Source organism: Sphaeramia orbicularis, chromosome 2, assembly GCF_902148855.1.
Source record: "Sphaeramia orbicularis chromosome 2, fSphaOr1.1, whole genome shotgun sequence".
In the NCBI taxonomy this organism is placed as follows: domain Eukaryota; kingdom Metazoa; phylum Chordata; class Actinopteri; order Kurtiformes; family Apogonidae; genus Sphaeramia; species Sphaeramia orbicularis.
In genome coordinates this window covers 7,042,423-7,057,434 of record NC_043958.1, presented here as the reverse complement: position 1 = coordinate 7,057,434, position 15,012 = coordinate 7,042,423, and the positions used below count along the sequence as shown (strand labels likewise).

The 15,012-nt window shown below is 38.3% G+C and overlaps 1 protein-coding gene across 4 annotated transcripts in view; it reads left to right on the top strand.

Moving 5' to 3' along the window:
• The window catches only part of als2b (alsin Rho guanine nucleotide exchange factor ALS2 b), a 33,326-nt gene extending 18,314 nt beyond the window's left edge, over positions 1-15,012 (top strand). For all 4 annotated transcript variants that reach the window (XM_030150909.1, XM_030150902.1, XM_030150924.1 and 1 more), the window contains 19 exons: positions 981-1,051; positions 2,212-2,278; positions 2,382-2,584; positions 2,670-2,735; positions 3,372-3,470; positions 3,809-3,973; positions 4,739-4,850; positions 5,075-5,152; positions 5,610-5,743; positions 6,753-6,917; positions 7,025-7,142; positions 8,328-8,485; positions 8,970-9,086; positions 9,189-9,365; positions 9,447-9,492; positions 9,582-9,643; positions 10,235-10,384; positions 10,758-10,854; positions 11,597-15,012. In XM_030150909.1, the coding sequence (XP_030006769.1) occupies positions 981-1,051; positions 2,212-2,278; positions 2,382-2,584; positions 2,670-2,735; positions 3,372-3,470; positions 3,809-3,973; positions 4,739-4,850; positions 5,075-5,152; positions 5,610-5,743; positions 6,753-6,917; positions 7,025-7,142; positions 8,328-8,485; positions 8,970-9,086; positions 9,189-9,365; positions 9,447-9,492; positions 9,582-9,643; positions 10,235-10,384; positions 10,758-10,854; positions 11,597-11,635 (2,124 nt within the window). In that variant the 3' untranslated portion in view covers positions 11,636-15,012. The remainder of the gene's footprint in view (positions 1-980; positions 1,052-2,211; positions 2,279-2,381; positions 2,585-2,669; positions 2,736-3,371; positions 3,471-3,808; positions 3,974-4,738; positions 4,851-5,074; positions 5,153-5,609; positions 5,744-6,752; positions 6,918-7,024; positions 7,143-8,327; positions 8,486-8,969; positions 9,087-9,188; positions 9,366-9,446; positions 9,493-9,581; positions 9,644-10,234; positions 10,385-10,757; positions 10,855-11,596) is intronic.

The window sequence follows — 15,012 nt, the reverse complement described above, 5'->3', positions numbered from 1 at the left end:
TGCAGGTGTGTGTTACTTTCAATGAATAAACTTACAAGACAATGTTTACACAATGAAGGCTGTGATGAGCAATGGATAGTGTTGCATTTGTAGGAAAGTGAGCAGATCAGAATTAGTTTTTATACCAAATAAGACAAGTCCTACTTATTAAACAAAGAAAATCTGACATTAAGCTCTTACTCCAGTACAAGACTCCTTTATTTAAAAAAAAAAGAAAGACCTGGTTCCTTCTGCAGCTGAGCTAAATACAGGCCCTGGACAGTATTTGAAGAAATATGGTATATTATTCTGTCCCAAATGGAACTCTGGCAATCCCCCCAACTCTCACAGCCATGATGCCAGATACCGACAGCCATCTGCTGGTGAAAAACTGGCACAGCTTCAGCACTGGAAGAGAGGTTTCACATTCAGCCCAAAAACTAGGCTTATGTATGAAACAAACAGACAGAGAGGGAAACAAAAGATATTTTCCTACAGCGTCGTTTAGTTTCAGTTTATTTTATTGTAAAGCCTCGTTTTTATATATATATTTCAGTTGAAAAAACTAAAAACGGTGGAGAATTTTTTTTAAATTAGCTATTTTAACAGTGGCCCCAAATAAATGGAAATAGAAACAATAAAAATCTCAATAGCTGACTGGTACATGAGAGAAACATGAAATAAACATGTGCATCAACACTACAAACACAGTGACCAATGCAACAATAACAGCACAGGAGAACATTCTCAATAATAAAACAATATTATTTAGTTTATGCAGGGAGGGCACATTAATAGAACTGATAGATTAGTTTTTGATGGTTGTATATTTAGTAGTAATCGGATATTTCAGCCATAGTATGGACATAGTGCAGATCTGTGTTGGTGTCTCTGATTTGTGATCGGAAATAACAGTTTTTTCCTCCTTTCTGTCCCTCTATGTCCATCCTCATCTGTCTCCTGTTTTTCCTTTCCCTTCCGTCTTTCCTCATGTCCTCCAGTTCTCTACTCACCACGTGTTCCCCTTGGCAACGCTGTGGGTGGAGCCTATCCCAGAGGACAACACCGGCCTGTGAGTCGCCCATCCTGAACGTCCACTAATATCACCAAAACAATAATAGAAACAGTACGGGGGGGGGGGGGGGGGGGGGGGGCACAGACACCTCTGAGCCACATGTGGGAATTGAACCCCAGTTTAATTTCAAATTTTAAGGTGTTAGCATATTTTTACTTTTGAGATGAGACCTTTATGGGTTTATAGATACATCTACAGTGGATCTCAGCTGACTGAATGTTTGAACTAATGTTCTCTTGGAACCCAAGGATGACCTGAAGTGGTTTTGGTTGGTCAAGGGTCAAGGTCACTGTGACTTCTTGTCTGTTAATTCTTAAAGCATGATATCTCAGAAGACCTTGATTGAACTTTTTCAAAATTGGTACAAACATTTATTTGGAATTGAGGATGAACTGAATGTATGTTGGGGGTCAAAGGTCATGCACCGTGGTCACTGGGACCTCATATCTCTCTGTTGTTGTTTTTTTTTTTTTTTTTTTTTTTATTTGGCACAAATTTTCAGTTGGATTTGAAGATGACCTGATGATTCTGCACTGGCTAAAGGTCAAAGGGCAATGTGACTTAACATTGAGGTTTTTTTGGCCATAATTATTTATAAATGACAGAACTCCATGAACAGATTATGTTGTATGTGCAGACATGGAAACGTTATGATGTTTTTAATGCACATTTTGCATCAGAAACTGTAAAATTACCTCAGAAATTTTTTTTTTTTTTGCTCACTCAATGTTTTTTCTCTTTTTTTTCAAAACTATAAATGCACATGAGGGATGATGGACGCACTTTTTTTGTGATAAATTCTGATGAAGCAAACATTTAACTGATCATCTGATTTATCCGCTGTTTACTGCATCTTTCCACATATGGGATGTGTGGTCTCATCTTTGGAAAAAAATATCAACCATTTTAGATGGAAAACAACAGAATTCTGAACTTCTTGAGGCATGTGTAATCAGGTGTACACCGCCACCTGCTGATGGATTTATAGAAATGCATACATGTTAGTTTTGTTTTCTCAGGTTTAATTGAAATTCACTCGATATTTTGTAGAAATACAGGTACTGAGGAATCTGATGTTTTGTCTGCTCTGAAACAGTACTTTGGTGTTATTGGGTTAAATGGTACATATATGTTGGGTTTTTTTGTTGTTGTTGTAGATATGGGTTAAAGGTGATCACACCAGAGGAGACATTCACCCTGTTGGCCAGCTCTGCTATGGAGAAGGTGCAGAATCTTTAAATGTTATCGTCCCTTCACTTTGAGCTGTAACTCACATGATGAGGACCGTTCTTTTATGTCTGTCTTAATTAATTCATCTTCGTCTCAGGCCAAGTGGCTTCGCTCCATCAACCAGGCAGTGGACCAGGCCCTGAATGGGGTGGGGCAGGACACAGCGTCAATCAGCTCAGGGGTGGGGCAAAAGCTGGAGCCGCCCACCTCCAGAACGGCCTCGTACACGTTCTACAAGGACGGACGTCTGAAAGAGGCGACGTACGAAGGCCGCTGGCTTAATGGGAAACCCAACGGCAGGTAGGACGCCAGCTGTTACTGTTACTGTTTTCAGTGTTGAAAGGTAAACGCTGATGTGTTTAGTGATTGTTGATGACTTTTCCAGGGGAGTGTTGAAATGGCCTGATGGGAGAATATACACAGGGCTGTTCAAGAACGGACTGGAGGATGGGTGAGTTTGATCTGATTTCTGATTTAGCTCAATTTAATATTAGTTTTATTGTTTTGATTCAACTTAATATTTAATTTTTTCATTATTAAAAACAAATCTTCAGGTTTGCGGAATTGATCCCACATGCAGATATGATGTGAACATATCCAACAAGTGCTAATAAGTGTTTTCTTTAGTACATAGGTGATTAACTGGGTTAAAGCCTTAAGAGCCACAGAAAAAACATTATTATTATATTAACTCTGCACACACCAGGTAGGAAAACACTTTAAATCTCTATTAAAAACACACCTATTTGCACTGACTTTTAATACAAGTCTGTGGCTTTTATTTATTTTATCCACCAGATGTGTTTTAGAGGTTTTTATCCTTTTATTTGTATCTGTTTTTATTAGTTTTAGTATATTTTTATTCCTATTTTTACTATTTTACCATATTATGTATTTTATTTCTATCCTTGTACAGCACTTTGGGCAGCTTGCATTGTTTGAAATTTTCTATTTAAATAAACTTTCACTTGATTGATATTGGACCAATCAAATGCAGATTGATGCAAATCAGTCAGGATTATGTGAAAATTACATTTCTTTTCATTTGTTGTACTTATTTGTGTTTATGTATGTGTATAATGTGCAGTTTTGGAGAATTTCTTTCTCCCAACAAGACGCTGAACAAGAACGACCACTATCAGGGCTACTGGAAAGAAGGGAAAATGAATGGTCTGGGAACATACAGGTGAGTTTAGGTGGGAAAAAAAAAGGTTTATTACTGGCTGCTCTTGTCTCAACTTCTTAGGCTGTGTTGTAACTGTGAATAGCAGGAGTGTATATCTGCAAAACACATCAATTTGATCAGACAGAAGAATATTTTGTCTTCAGTCTGTTGCAATTAATCACAAGCCAAAATTCATTCAGAAATCTTTGTGGTCCAGATTTGTTGTGTGTTTTGTAGCAAAAGAATAAAACCACAGAAGTGCTGACTACCTGAAAATGAATGTAGCAGAGGATGAGTTCAGCATGGACACGCACCTGCTGTTCTGTCATATGATGCTCTGTCTGTCCATCTGTGTGCAGATACGCCAGCGGTGAGGTTTACGACGGATCCTTCCAGGACGGCATGCGTCACGGCCACGGCATGCTCCGCACCGGCAAACTCAACACCTCATCTCCCAGTGTGTTCATCGGCCAGTGGCTCCACGACAAGAAGACGGGATATGGAGTCTTTGACGACATCACCAAGTACGCCTCCAGGCACCCGTACATGTGCACGACTCAGATTTTAAATGTTGACGTACTTTGTAAAAATGTGTTTTCTGTAAACGTCATGATAGTCATTTAAAAATATTAGACATGGAGATAAAGTGGAAGTAGTTGAAACTTCCTCAGAACCTTTTAAGCCGCATGGAGAAGGAGAAAATCTTGTAGCAGGTCGATAAGTCCAGCAACATTTGTAGTATAGATGATTACACCAGCACAATCAGATCACATGATATTTTCAAAGCGCCGTAATAATAAAACTAGTTCATCTGAAGCTGTGAACTTCAATTATAAGTACAGATGAGAAACTCTGTCCCAATTATTTGGCATCAATAGATCCTGTAAAACCGGAGATATGGATGCAAAAATATTCAGTTCTACCTTTTATATGTTCATATTTACAAACTGTGTTTACTTTTTCGTATTTGTGGCTTTGATTGCGATAAGTAATATATTTTCTCAATTTGGATTTTTGGGCTTGATATGATAATAAAGTAGGTTGAAGGGAATAAATACTTGTCAGGTCATGTATTTGAACTGAAATTGAGTAGAAAAAAAGATGCCAAACATGGGTATGACATGTTTTTTATGTGATATATAAAGACAAAGTCAGAAGCTGCAAAAACAGCAGAAAGTAGAAATATTTGTTGATTGTTGTGTTTTTGTCTTGGATCAACATTGGTATTATAAGGCTATGTTTTTATCTGGTAACTTTTCTTTTTTTCTGTTCTTTTTCGTGTTTTTCAGAGGGGAGAAGTACATGGGCATGTGGCAGGAACACCAGCGGCAGGGCACAGCAGTTGTTGTCACCCAGTTCGGTCTGTACTACGAAGGAGCCTTCAAGGACAACAAGATGATGGTGAGCTCCGCTGGAGAAGAGAAGATGTCTTCACACTTGTTCCTCTGCTTATTCTGTTCTTCTTCTGCCTCTTCTTCTTCTACCTCTTCTTATTCTTTTCCTTATTCTTATTCTTACTCTTATTATTGATCATTTTTGATAATTTTTGAGACTGTGTTAAATTTTACGAGTGTCTGAAAACTTTTTTTCCCCTTTCTGTATGTATGTGATCTGGTCTCTCTTAGGGCACTGGTGTTCTTTTGTCAGAGGATGACACAACATATGAAGGTGAATTTTCCGACGACTGGACCCTGAATGGAAAGGTGACTGAACACACACAGACACACACATGTGTACAGGGACAATGTTTTTTAGCTCCATGAATGTCCAAGTATGCTCACTCTAAAACAGCAGTATTGTAATGGGGAAATACTGAGAGTTAACATTATTGATGACTTAAGCCTTCTACAAGAGAAATTCCTTCTTGCTTCTTGGGCTGTTAGAAAGATTGTTCTTGACAAATCATCGGGGCAGTTCTTTTTCTCATGTGACGTCCAAGAGCTATTGTGTGATTGGTCAGAAATCTGAAGTGGGCATGATTAATGCAGAAAAATAAAGGACTTCCAGGGAATTCTGCGCTTGAGGTTCTCGCAAAGTGTGAAATCTTCGGGCCAATCATGGTCTTTCCACCTCAAGAAAACGAACAAATTTCTCTGTTCTTGCAGAGTATGTAGCAGGCCTTAGTCGACATGTCGGTCAGTGATTATCTCTCTTCCTCAGGGTGTTCTGACCATGGCGAACGGCGACTACCTGGAGGGCTCTTTTAATGGAGAATGGGGCTCTGGCCTCAAGGTGACAGGCTCCTACTTCAAACCACACCTCTTTGAAACTGACAAGGACAAGACCCGAACTGTGTAAGACAAATTATGTTTATAAACTATATGGACAAAAATATTGGGACACATCATGCCTACAGCTGTAAGATGTCCTGTTCATGCTGATTTGAGATATAAACATCAATATTTCCTTAAAGTTTAATGGGAGATTTTTCTTTAAGAATGTAGAAAAATTATTATTTACAGTCAGAGCAAGAAAAATGTTGTAGAAATTTTGAGGTAGAACATTTAAAATCATAGTCATGGATATAAAAAAAAAAAACAGAATACAAATCAATGTTGAGAGGAATGAAGTAAAAAACATCTCTGAGGCATTTTGGAAGCAATGATAACAATTTAAACCAAACTAATCAATGCAATGTTATTTATCACTAGGGGTGTGTATTGGCAAGAATCTGGCGATAACGATACAAATCACAATACTAGGATCACAATTTTTTGTTTGTTTCTTTTTTTTTTTTTAAATGATTATTTCCTTGAAGAATTGAATTATACCAGAAATATGCACAAATACTAAACACATTTTTATTTGATCGGAACAGGATCTAATGCTATATCACAAAATTTTCCTGTGTTAAAACTTAAATTATGTTTTACAGACGTTACAGTTTAAGATCCTGTTCAAACATTCATATTCTATTAGTTCATAACTAACATCATAACATTATTTTTGTGCAATCCCAACAAAGAACTAACATTATTTGATAGAAGAGCGTTAAATAATAATAAATAAAATATAAACAAAAAAGAAAAACAAAAATGGACTTCCACAATATCTGCATTTCAATAAATACCTAAAAATATCAATACAGTACTTTTTAATATCAATACAGTATTGTGAAATGAAATATGGCGACATATTGCAGAACCGATATTTTCTTACACCCATATTTATCCCAATACAAAACTATATGAGGACATTTGTCATTATTGTTTTGTATCCCAACCCCCTGTTAGAAAACAAACACCTGAATTCAACGTGTCCCAATACATTCATCCATATTGTGTATGTGTGTATGATGTGCAGGAAGCTGGGTCGCCTGTGTGTGTGTGCGGAGGACAAGTGGCAGGCGGTGTTTGAGGAGTGCTGGACTCAACTGGGCTGTGAGGCTCCGGGTCAAGGGGAGAACTGGAAAGCGTGGGAGAACATCGCCGTGGCGCTGACCACCAGCCGACGACACATCCAGGACAGGTTCACATTCCCCCTCTTGAGTTCTTTGGTTCGTCTCTTGTCTCATTAGCAAGTTCAGTTAGATCTTTAGTTGGGTATGTTTTTTTTTCTTCCCTTGTGTGTCACAGTCCAGAGGTGTTGTCTCGGAGTCACAGCAGAACCCTGGAGAGTCTGGAGGTCATCCCACAACATGTTGGACCCATCACTCTGGACAGATATCACACCATCCGACTCTACCTCATCAAGGTAAGACACACACTACCCCTCAAAAAAAGATTAGTTTTTAAGTTTAAATGCATTTCTGTTTTATTTCAGTTTACTTTAAGTTTTACTAGCTCATGAGCAGTTTAATATATTTTCACAACATGACTAGTTTTTCACTGGGATGCTCCGATATGTCGACCAGACATTGCTATCCACTGATATTTACTGATATCAGCCACTACCGCTAACGAACTTTTGTCATGTTTGTCCGTTTCAATCTGTGCTCATAATAAAAAAGTAATATTGTTATGAGCAAAAATGTCATTTTAATATCTGTATTGTTACTGGCCAAAACTTATGCAATCTGTGCATCCCTAGTTTTAGGAGGAAAGCCTTACCAAACTATTGTTAAGGTCCAATATTGTGCAAAGTCAGCTTATTCATGCTCACCATGAACCACTGACATCACTTAACCCACAGTAGAACATATTAAATTAGAACTAGAAGATGAATCAAAAGGAAAATCTTAAATAGAATTTGTTTTGATATAGCAAGGGACACCGTGTAAAAACTCTGACAGCACAGAAAAACAAACGAATGAAAATGTTTAAAAAATGTTTAAAACAGAAGCTTCTGTTTTCTACTCTTCTCTACTCTACTAAAAATCCCAAATTTAAAATACATGTATCTGATTTTCTTGGACACTCATGGGGAAATATAGAAATACTAGCACATCCATTTCATTTTAGTTTGTGTTGCATCTCCAATTAAACCGTAATTGTTTATTTACTTACTGTCGTTTCAGCTTCTACTTTTTTTTTTTTTAATTGCATGTACTATTCACTAGTTTTGCCACAGCTGTTTTTTTTTAACTTTCTTTTTATTGTTTCTTTTTTAAGAATTTGTAGCAGATATGCACATACAGAAGGAAGACAAAAAAAATAAAGAAATACAAACCTCAAATGAAAAAGAACATAGTGGATTGCCATGTCTCTACAGTTTGCAGTAGTTTTTTTCCTATTAAATATTTTATGTCTCCAATATACTTTTAATGTGTTCCTCTGCCTCTGTAAAACACTTGGTTTCGAATGGTTCATTTTTATGTATTTTTGTGTATTTCAGTAAATAACAGTTACAGTTTAGTTTTAGTCTTTGTGTAACTACATGTGTTAGAACTAAACTGAATGTATGTCAGCAGATTTAACGTCTTTCTCCGCCACTCTCCAGGCCTGTGACACGCCCCTGCACCCGTTGGGTCGTCTGGTGGAAACCCTGGTGGCGGTCTACAGGATGACTTACGTGGGCGTCGGAGCAAATCGACGGCTGCTTCCTCAGGCCGTCAACGAGATCAAGTCTTACCTCAACCGCATCTTCCAGATTGTCAGGTACTTTACATCCACTAAGACACTGACTGTCAGGCTCATTCTATACCAGCTCTACTTGAATTCACAGCATGTCTGTGGTCGTGTCATTGATTTGAATGCTTTTCTGTGAAATGTCATCCCCATTCTGAATTTAATTCCGCCTGCAGCATGATGTTGAAAAGTGTTGCAAAGGCTGACAGGAGGAGGAGGATGATGTCCAGATGTGGATGCGAGGCAAGAGTAGTTCAGGGACATCTATATGACAGATAATTACTGTACACTGAAGCAGAACCATTTGTAGCTTCACCGCCTACAAAAAACTCACTACATTAAAACTCATCATAAAGGAATAGTAGGATTTATTACATTTATTTACATAATACATAATACGAAATTAACTGGGAAAGGCTGTGATTGGCATGGAATGACCTGTAGATATAGTTGTACTTATTTATTTATAATCTATAAAAACAGCCTTATTTTTTTTTTATTATTGTCTTGGCAGATTTCTGTTCCCAGACCTGCCAGAAGAGGGCGGTCTAATTCCAGAACCAAGCACTAACCTCCAGGATAAGAGGGAGCCAGGCTCAACTGATGCCCCGCTGGAGTCACCTAAACCTGGGTACGACCGAGGCAAACACCCCCTGAAGCTTCAATGTTAAAGCTGCATGTTCTCGCTTTATTTTCCGACCACATTAATGTCTCCTGTCCTGTCCTTTATCAGACGTGTGGTGAGCAGCTCGGCTCTGCTGCTTCCCGTCCTGCTGCCCCGCCTCTACCCTCCGCTGTTCACCCTCTACGCTCTGGATAAGGAGAAGGAGGATGATGTCTACTGGGAGTGCGTGCTCCGCCTCAATAAGCAGCCTGACCTGGCCCTGCTCGCCTTCCTGGGTGTCCAACAGTACGTCTAACCTCAGTAGAACCACCACAAAAAACACCTATTACCTGCTTTCTTTGTAATATGCGTTTCCTTTCCCCATAGGAAGTTCTGGCCTGTCTCTGTACCTGCAGAAGGAGAGAAACAACAGGTACAGCATTGGTTGTAGAATTGAAGTACTGATATCATTTAAAATTTGTAAATGATGTGGGAAAAAATGTTGATGTGTGTTTCTTTCAGGTTCTTTCCAGTACCAAAGACACCTGCTTTGCATCAGCAGTAGAAACACTACAGCAAATCAGGTACAGCCTGTGTAATCACCAACAGCCACTAGATGCTCTAAAAAAAAAACTCTGATAATCATTCTAAATGCTTAATCTGTTCCTGGCATACTATAAACTATTGTAGTATAACAATTGGAAAACAGTGGTGCTCTACTTCTGGTTCAAAAAGTGCTTCAAAAGTCCACAAATTAATGGGTGACAACATGTGCAACATCTGTCCTTATTTAGTCTTTTCAGTTGGTTTTAATTTGCTGTTACTCATAAGGATGACATATCAGCCGGTATCGGTATTGGCATAAGATGTCTTTTCCGTTTATGAGAGTGTCAGGAATTTATTTGTTGTGTTATGAATTTATGTTAGAATTTATGCCTGTTCAGAGTCAGTGTGATGAAGGGCTAGAAGGAGATAAATGACAACAAAAACAAAATAAAGAAACTGAAAATAACATTGGTATTGGCAGTAGCTATCGTGCAAATTGTCATTTGAAGTATTAGTACTGGCCCAGTACTGATCAGTCAGTGCATCCCTAGAAGGACCAGGTCTAAAGTTAATGCCCACTAATGTTCAGCCATGTCTGCGTCGCTTCTTGTTTTCTGTTTTCTTTGCAGCACAACATTCACTCCGTCAGACAAGCTACAGGTGATCCAGCTCACCTTTGAAGAAATCACCCAGGTGGTGCAGGCGCTGCTGAAGCAGGACTTCCTGTGGTCTATGGACGACCTTTTCCCCGTCTTCCTCTACGTTGTGCTGCGAGCTCGGTCTGTCTCAAACTAAAAACACACACATTCATCACATTCAGTTCAGAATCTCAACTTCGCTGCAGCATTTGGGGCTTAATATCACATCTATGGAATGAAGCATGTATTTGAGGAGATTCTAGGAGTTGTGGGGCCTAATGACTAGTGAATACAAGCTGAGGTCAGGACACAATATCGTTTTGGCTCACCAAAAGTACAGTCGTCAATGTGAGCTTTATTCTTTCTCGTTTTCTGTGATAAAATAGTTCACATCAACTTCTTAATATCAAAATCAGGGGGAAAAAACTGTAAGAATACAAGCTTGTTGTTCAGTTCTGGTATTATTTAAGACCCGTTAACAGGGAACATGATCAGGCTTTTGTTTCCCCTACAGTATCAGAAACCTGGGGTCAGAGGTCAGCCTGATTGAAGACCTGATGGACCCCTGTGTGCAACATGGAGAGCATGGCATCATGTTCACCACGCTCAAGGTAACACAAACACACACCACAATGTTTGTTCTTGATTTGGGAGGGAATTGATAAGAATTTAGCTTATTGATTCAATTCCCTATTGATTGTCATTGGATTAGGAAATAAACAATTGTACAAATGGATTTGTTTGAGTTAACTCTTTAATGTCAAATATGCACTAGCATTTTGTATGCAATTGGAACAAGCCTCATAATGGGTCATAAAAATGTCGTTAAAGGAGTGTGAGATTTACATGCTGCAGCCTCTGAGCCTGGTCGTCATGGAGATTATTCATAAACAATAGTAAAGCAGGTTGACAGTGAAATGACGCTAACATTAACAGTATCGAGAGAACCCGGAGGAGTTTCTTGTTAGCGGCTGTGACAGAGGACGCCTCGCTGTAGGTTCCGCCTCCAGAGTAACCGCCCTCTTTGCTTAGCAGCCAATCAGAGGCGTTCCATTGGTGCAGTGTAATTGGATATTTTGGTTAAATGTTTGTGCATGTTGGCGGTATGCAGCCCTTTGTCGTAATGGAAGCTCTGCAACTGTTGTAAATGGACCTCGTGTCGCTTTTACTGGTCAAATACAACCAGACTCTTCAAGGTACAGTGAATCATGAACTTACAGTCACATATCAGGTGTTTTATAAGAAAAACCTTTAGAAACTGCAGTACGTCCTGCTTTATTTTTATTTTATTTTTTCATTTTTACTTTGCTTTTGAGCGTTCGACTGTTATTTACCTCTCCCCTCCCCCTCCAGGCTTGTTACTACCAGATCCAGCATGAGAAGATCACTTAAGCCAGGTGTGGCTTTACTACTGCCCCTCAGTGATCTGCTGCCCCGCCTGCCCCCCCACCCTCAACCCTCAACCCCCGACCCCCCCCACCCGACCAGCCAGTCACAGGCCTGGGATCAGCGGGGCCTCAGGGTGACGGACGCACGCGGCGGCCAATGAGACGCATAAGAAGATCATACAAACAGGTCGCAGAGAGCTCCATCTGCTGCTGCTACGGAGACGGGACCACAGCTCCGCCTCCTCTCGTACACACACACACAGACACACCTACCAGCTTCCTGTGTTCAGACCATGACAGCGCACATGTGAATATAGTTGGTATTTACTGGCGGGAAAGAGCCATTTCATACCGTGCACGTCGTTGACATTAGCAGCGCTGAGGAAAAAACATATTCCATTCACTATTTTTTTTTTTTAGTGCCAATTGGTCTGGACTTAAATTCCTTTGATTACAATTAACAAAACACAAGATACCAGACCACATATTCTTCCATCTGAAGCTTTTGAGGAATTCGGTTCTCTGTTTTCTGTGCAATGGGAAAAAACACCATCCTCATGAAACATAAACTTTTATTTAACGTCTTTCTTGATGGCAGACGTTAGTTTGACGCTAGGTTTAATACTGTATTTATACAAACAAGCTATTTACAGCATGAGTTTGGTAACTGACATGACTCAGACTCTAAGTAATACTGCAACACCAGCTGGATCTAGAATCCAGTTGCATGGACTGTAGTTATTGGGTGACCTAATGCTGCTGGAATTAAAAAGAAAAAAAAAAGTCCCACATGTGACTACAGCGACAGTTCTCTATGAAACAAATCCTCACTGGAACTGACAGGACACTTGAAGGACAGAGCTTCACGCTGTTGGAGACAAACTGACGCTGTGTCTTCTGATGTGAAAGTGTTTAATTATGGACATTTCGCTTCCAGAAGACGACATTTACCGGCCGTGTCAAAGTCGTCTATAAATGGCTTCGGTTGCTCATTTTTCCAGACAACCTGAATGCTGGTTGTGTTGTATTTGTAAACTGACTTTTCAGTATTATTGAATTCTGATGCGGTGCCTACAGAGACCTGCAAAACCTTCAGATGTACCAGGAAAAATGAGACGGTTTAGGAACTGACAAAAGTGTCTACTACAGTATTAATACATGGATATATTTTTCAGCCTTGTTTATTTTCTTAATGTGTTTAAGCTGTCTTGTTAGTGTTGTAAACCATCATCTCACTAAGGTGGTATGATGACAGTGAACAGAAGCTTCAAACACCTAAAGCCGAAACAGCTTCGTATTCAGCTACTGTAAATAAATGATAGTTAATAGGAAACAGGGCCCTTATAAGATGTTTATAGCAACTTTTACCTTATAACACATATAATGTTAATAATAGCAGTATAAACACTTATGTGGGCAGATTGTTTGGCATTTCTAAACATTTTTACAAAACCTTTTAACAGTTTATACCAGTTCACCAAGAAAATCAATGTTTTCAGAATTATTTATTATTATTTCACCAATTCTACCTTGAACAAAATGAATAGAAGCAAAACAGAAAGAAATTACATTGAAAGATAGATATTTATCAAAAACTGCTACACATTAAGGATTGTTATTAATAGCTCATTGTTAAACCGCTGCTAAGTTTTCATTTTGTTTACTTTAATAATTTGGTTGAAAAAAAGACTGTGTTTATTATGCCTTAACTTTTTCTACTAATGACCTTAGGATAAATTATTTATTAATAGTAAGTAAGCACTCTTGCTTTAAATTTATTATCTCAATGGTAAATAAGTTACAAAGGTAACTGTTAATAAAAGTATAATAAAGCAGTTTTAATCTTAATATGTGAAGAACCATGGGGGAAAAGGATTAACAATGACTAAGCTGTTAAAACTTTATTATGCACTAATTAAGAATTAATTATGCACCAATTAGCAGTTAATATTGCCTTTTGGTGCAACAAAACAGTGCCTTTTATAATGATTACTAATCCTTTATTAACCTTAAGGCAGTGTCCTTAAAACAATCTACAGTTGACTCTTATGTTAGCTTAAGAAAGGTTCAAAAAGCTTTGTTTTTGTGGTGTTATGATTAATATCTGCTTTATTATGCATTTATTAATGTTAAAAATGAAGTTATTACAATGACTGGATGCAAAGCAACAACACTGCCTCAAGGTTAATCAATAATTCTCACAGTAGATTTGAGACCTGTGAAAAACACAGTTAATATACGTCCATAAAGTACTGATAGCAGAGTTAATTAAAGTCAATAAATGCCTCCATTATGCTATTATAAACAATTATCCGAAAATCAGACGGTGTTTTTAAACATTCATAAGCAGTTTATATCCTGTTATAAACATCTTGTAATGGAACAATGAACATAATTGTTGCTGTTATTTATGAGTTATCATGTTAATAAGTGATAATAAAGGCTTTATTACCTGTTAACTATCACTTATTATAAGGAATGTTTTCCCTAATTGAATCCCATCTAAATTCAGGTTTAATGACTGACTGATTATTATGTTAAATAAACAGTTTCAAGAGTCTAGGTTAACTGTATTATTTAGGATAACAGTGGGTTTTGTTTTTTACAGAGAAGAAGGAAAATCATCAGTTGAAGGTCAGAAGCTTCTTTATATGCATTGTACTTATACTTGTCGTTTTTCCTGCAGCAGGTGAAACCCTAGTGAAGAGCCAGGATGCTGAATATTAACAGTCATCCTAGTTGTGATGCTCAAAGCCGACCCACACCCACCATCTGTTAATACTAACTGTTCTTTTTTTAAACCATTTACAGCACGAACTGTCACACGCTTTTGCTTATTGGTGATTTCATGCAAGTTTATAAAAGGGCTTAAGAGGGATTCAGAGGATGACTGAGCCCTTTTTTTTTCCAACAATAGAAAGCCAGAGTCCTCTTTTCACAGGGACGCCGTCGCTGCCTTGCATGACTTAATTTTGCAGCTTCTACATGAAGTCTTCTCTGAGGTAGTAAATAAGAAATCCAGTTCCCATTGTAGTTCCATGCATCTGAAGTGCTCTTTGAATGGTTAATATCCAAATAACCCTGAACATAATTCTCATAAGCTCACGTTGGGTTTGTGATTTAAACCCTATCGATAACTGACCAGATAACTTACCTCAGCACCTGTTTACCACAAAACAGCTGTTTCAATTTATGTAAAACAAACAGATAAAAAACTTAACCGAAACAGAACAGAAACAAGTGTTTTGTCCATGTTTGTTGGTTTGGTGTTTCAGCTGGCTGACAGTGACGCCCACCTGTGTGTCTTTTACATGATGTCAAACGGATTGTACCTTTACACGACAACAAAAAAGGGCAATAAACTTATTTGATGGACGTAAA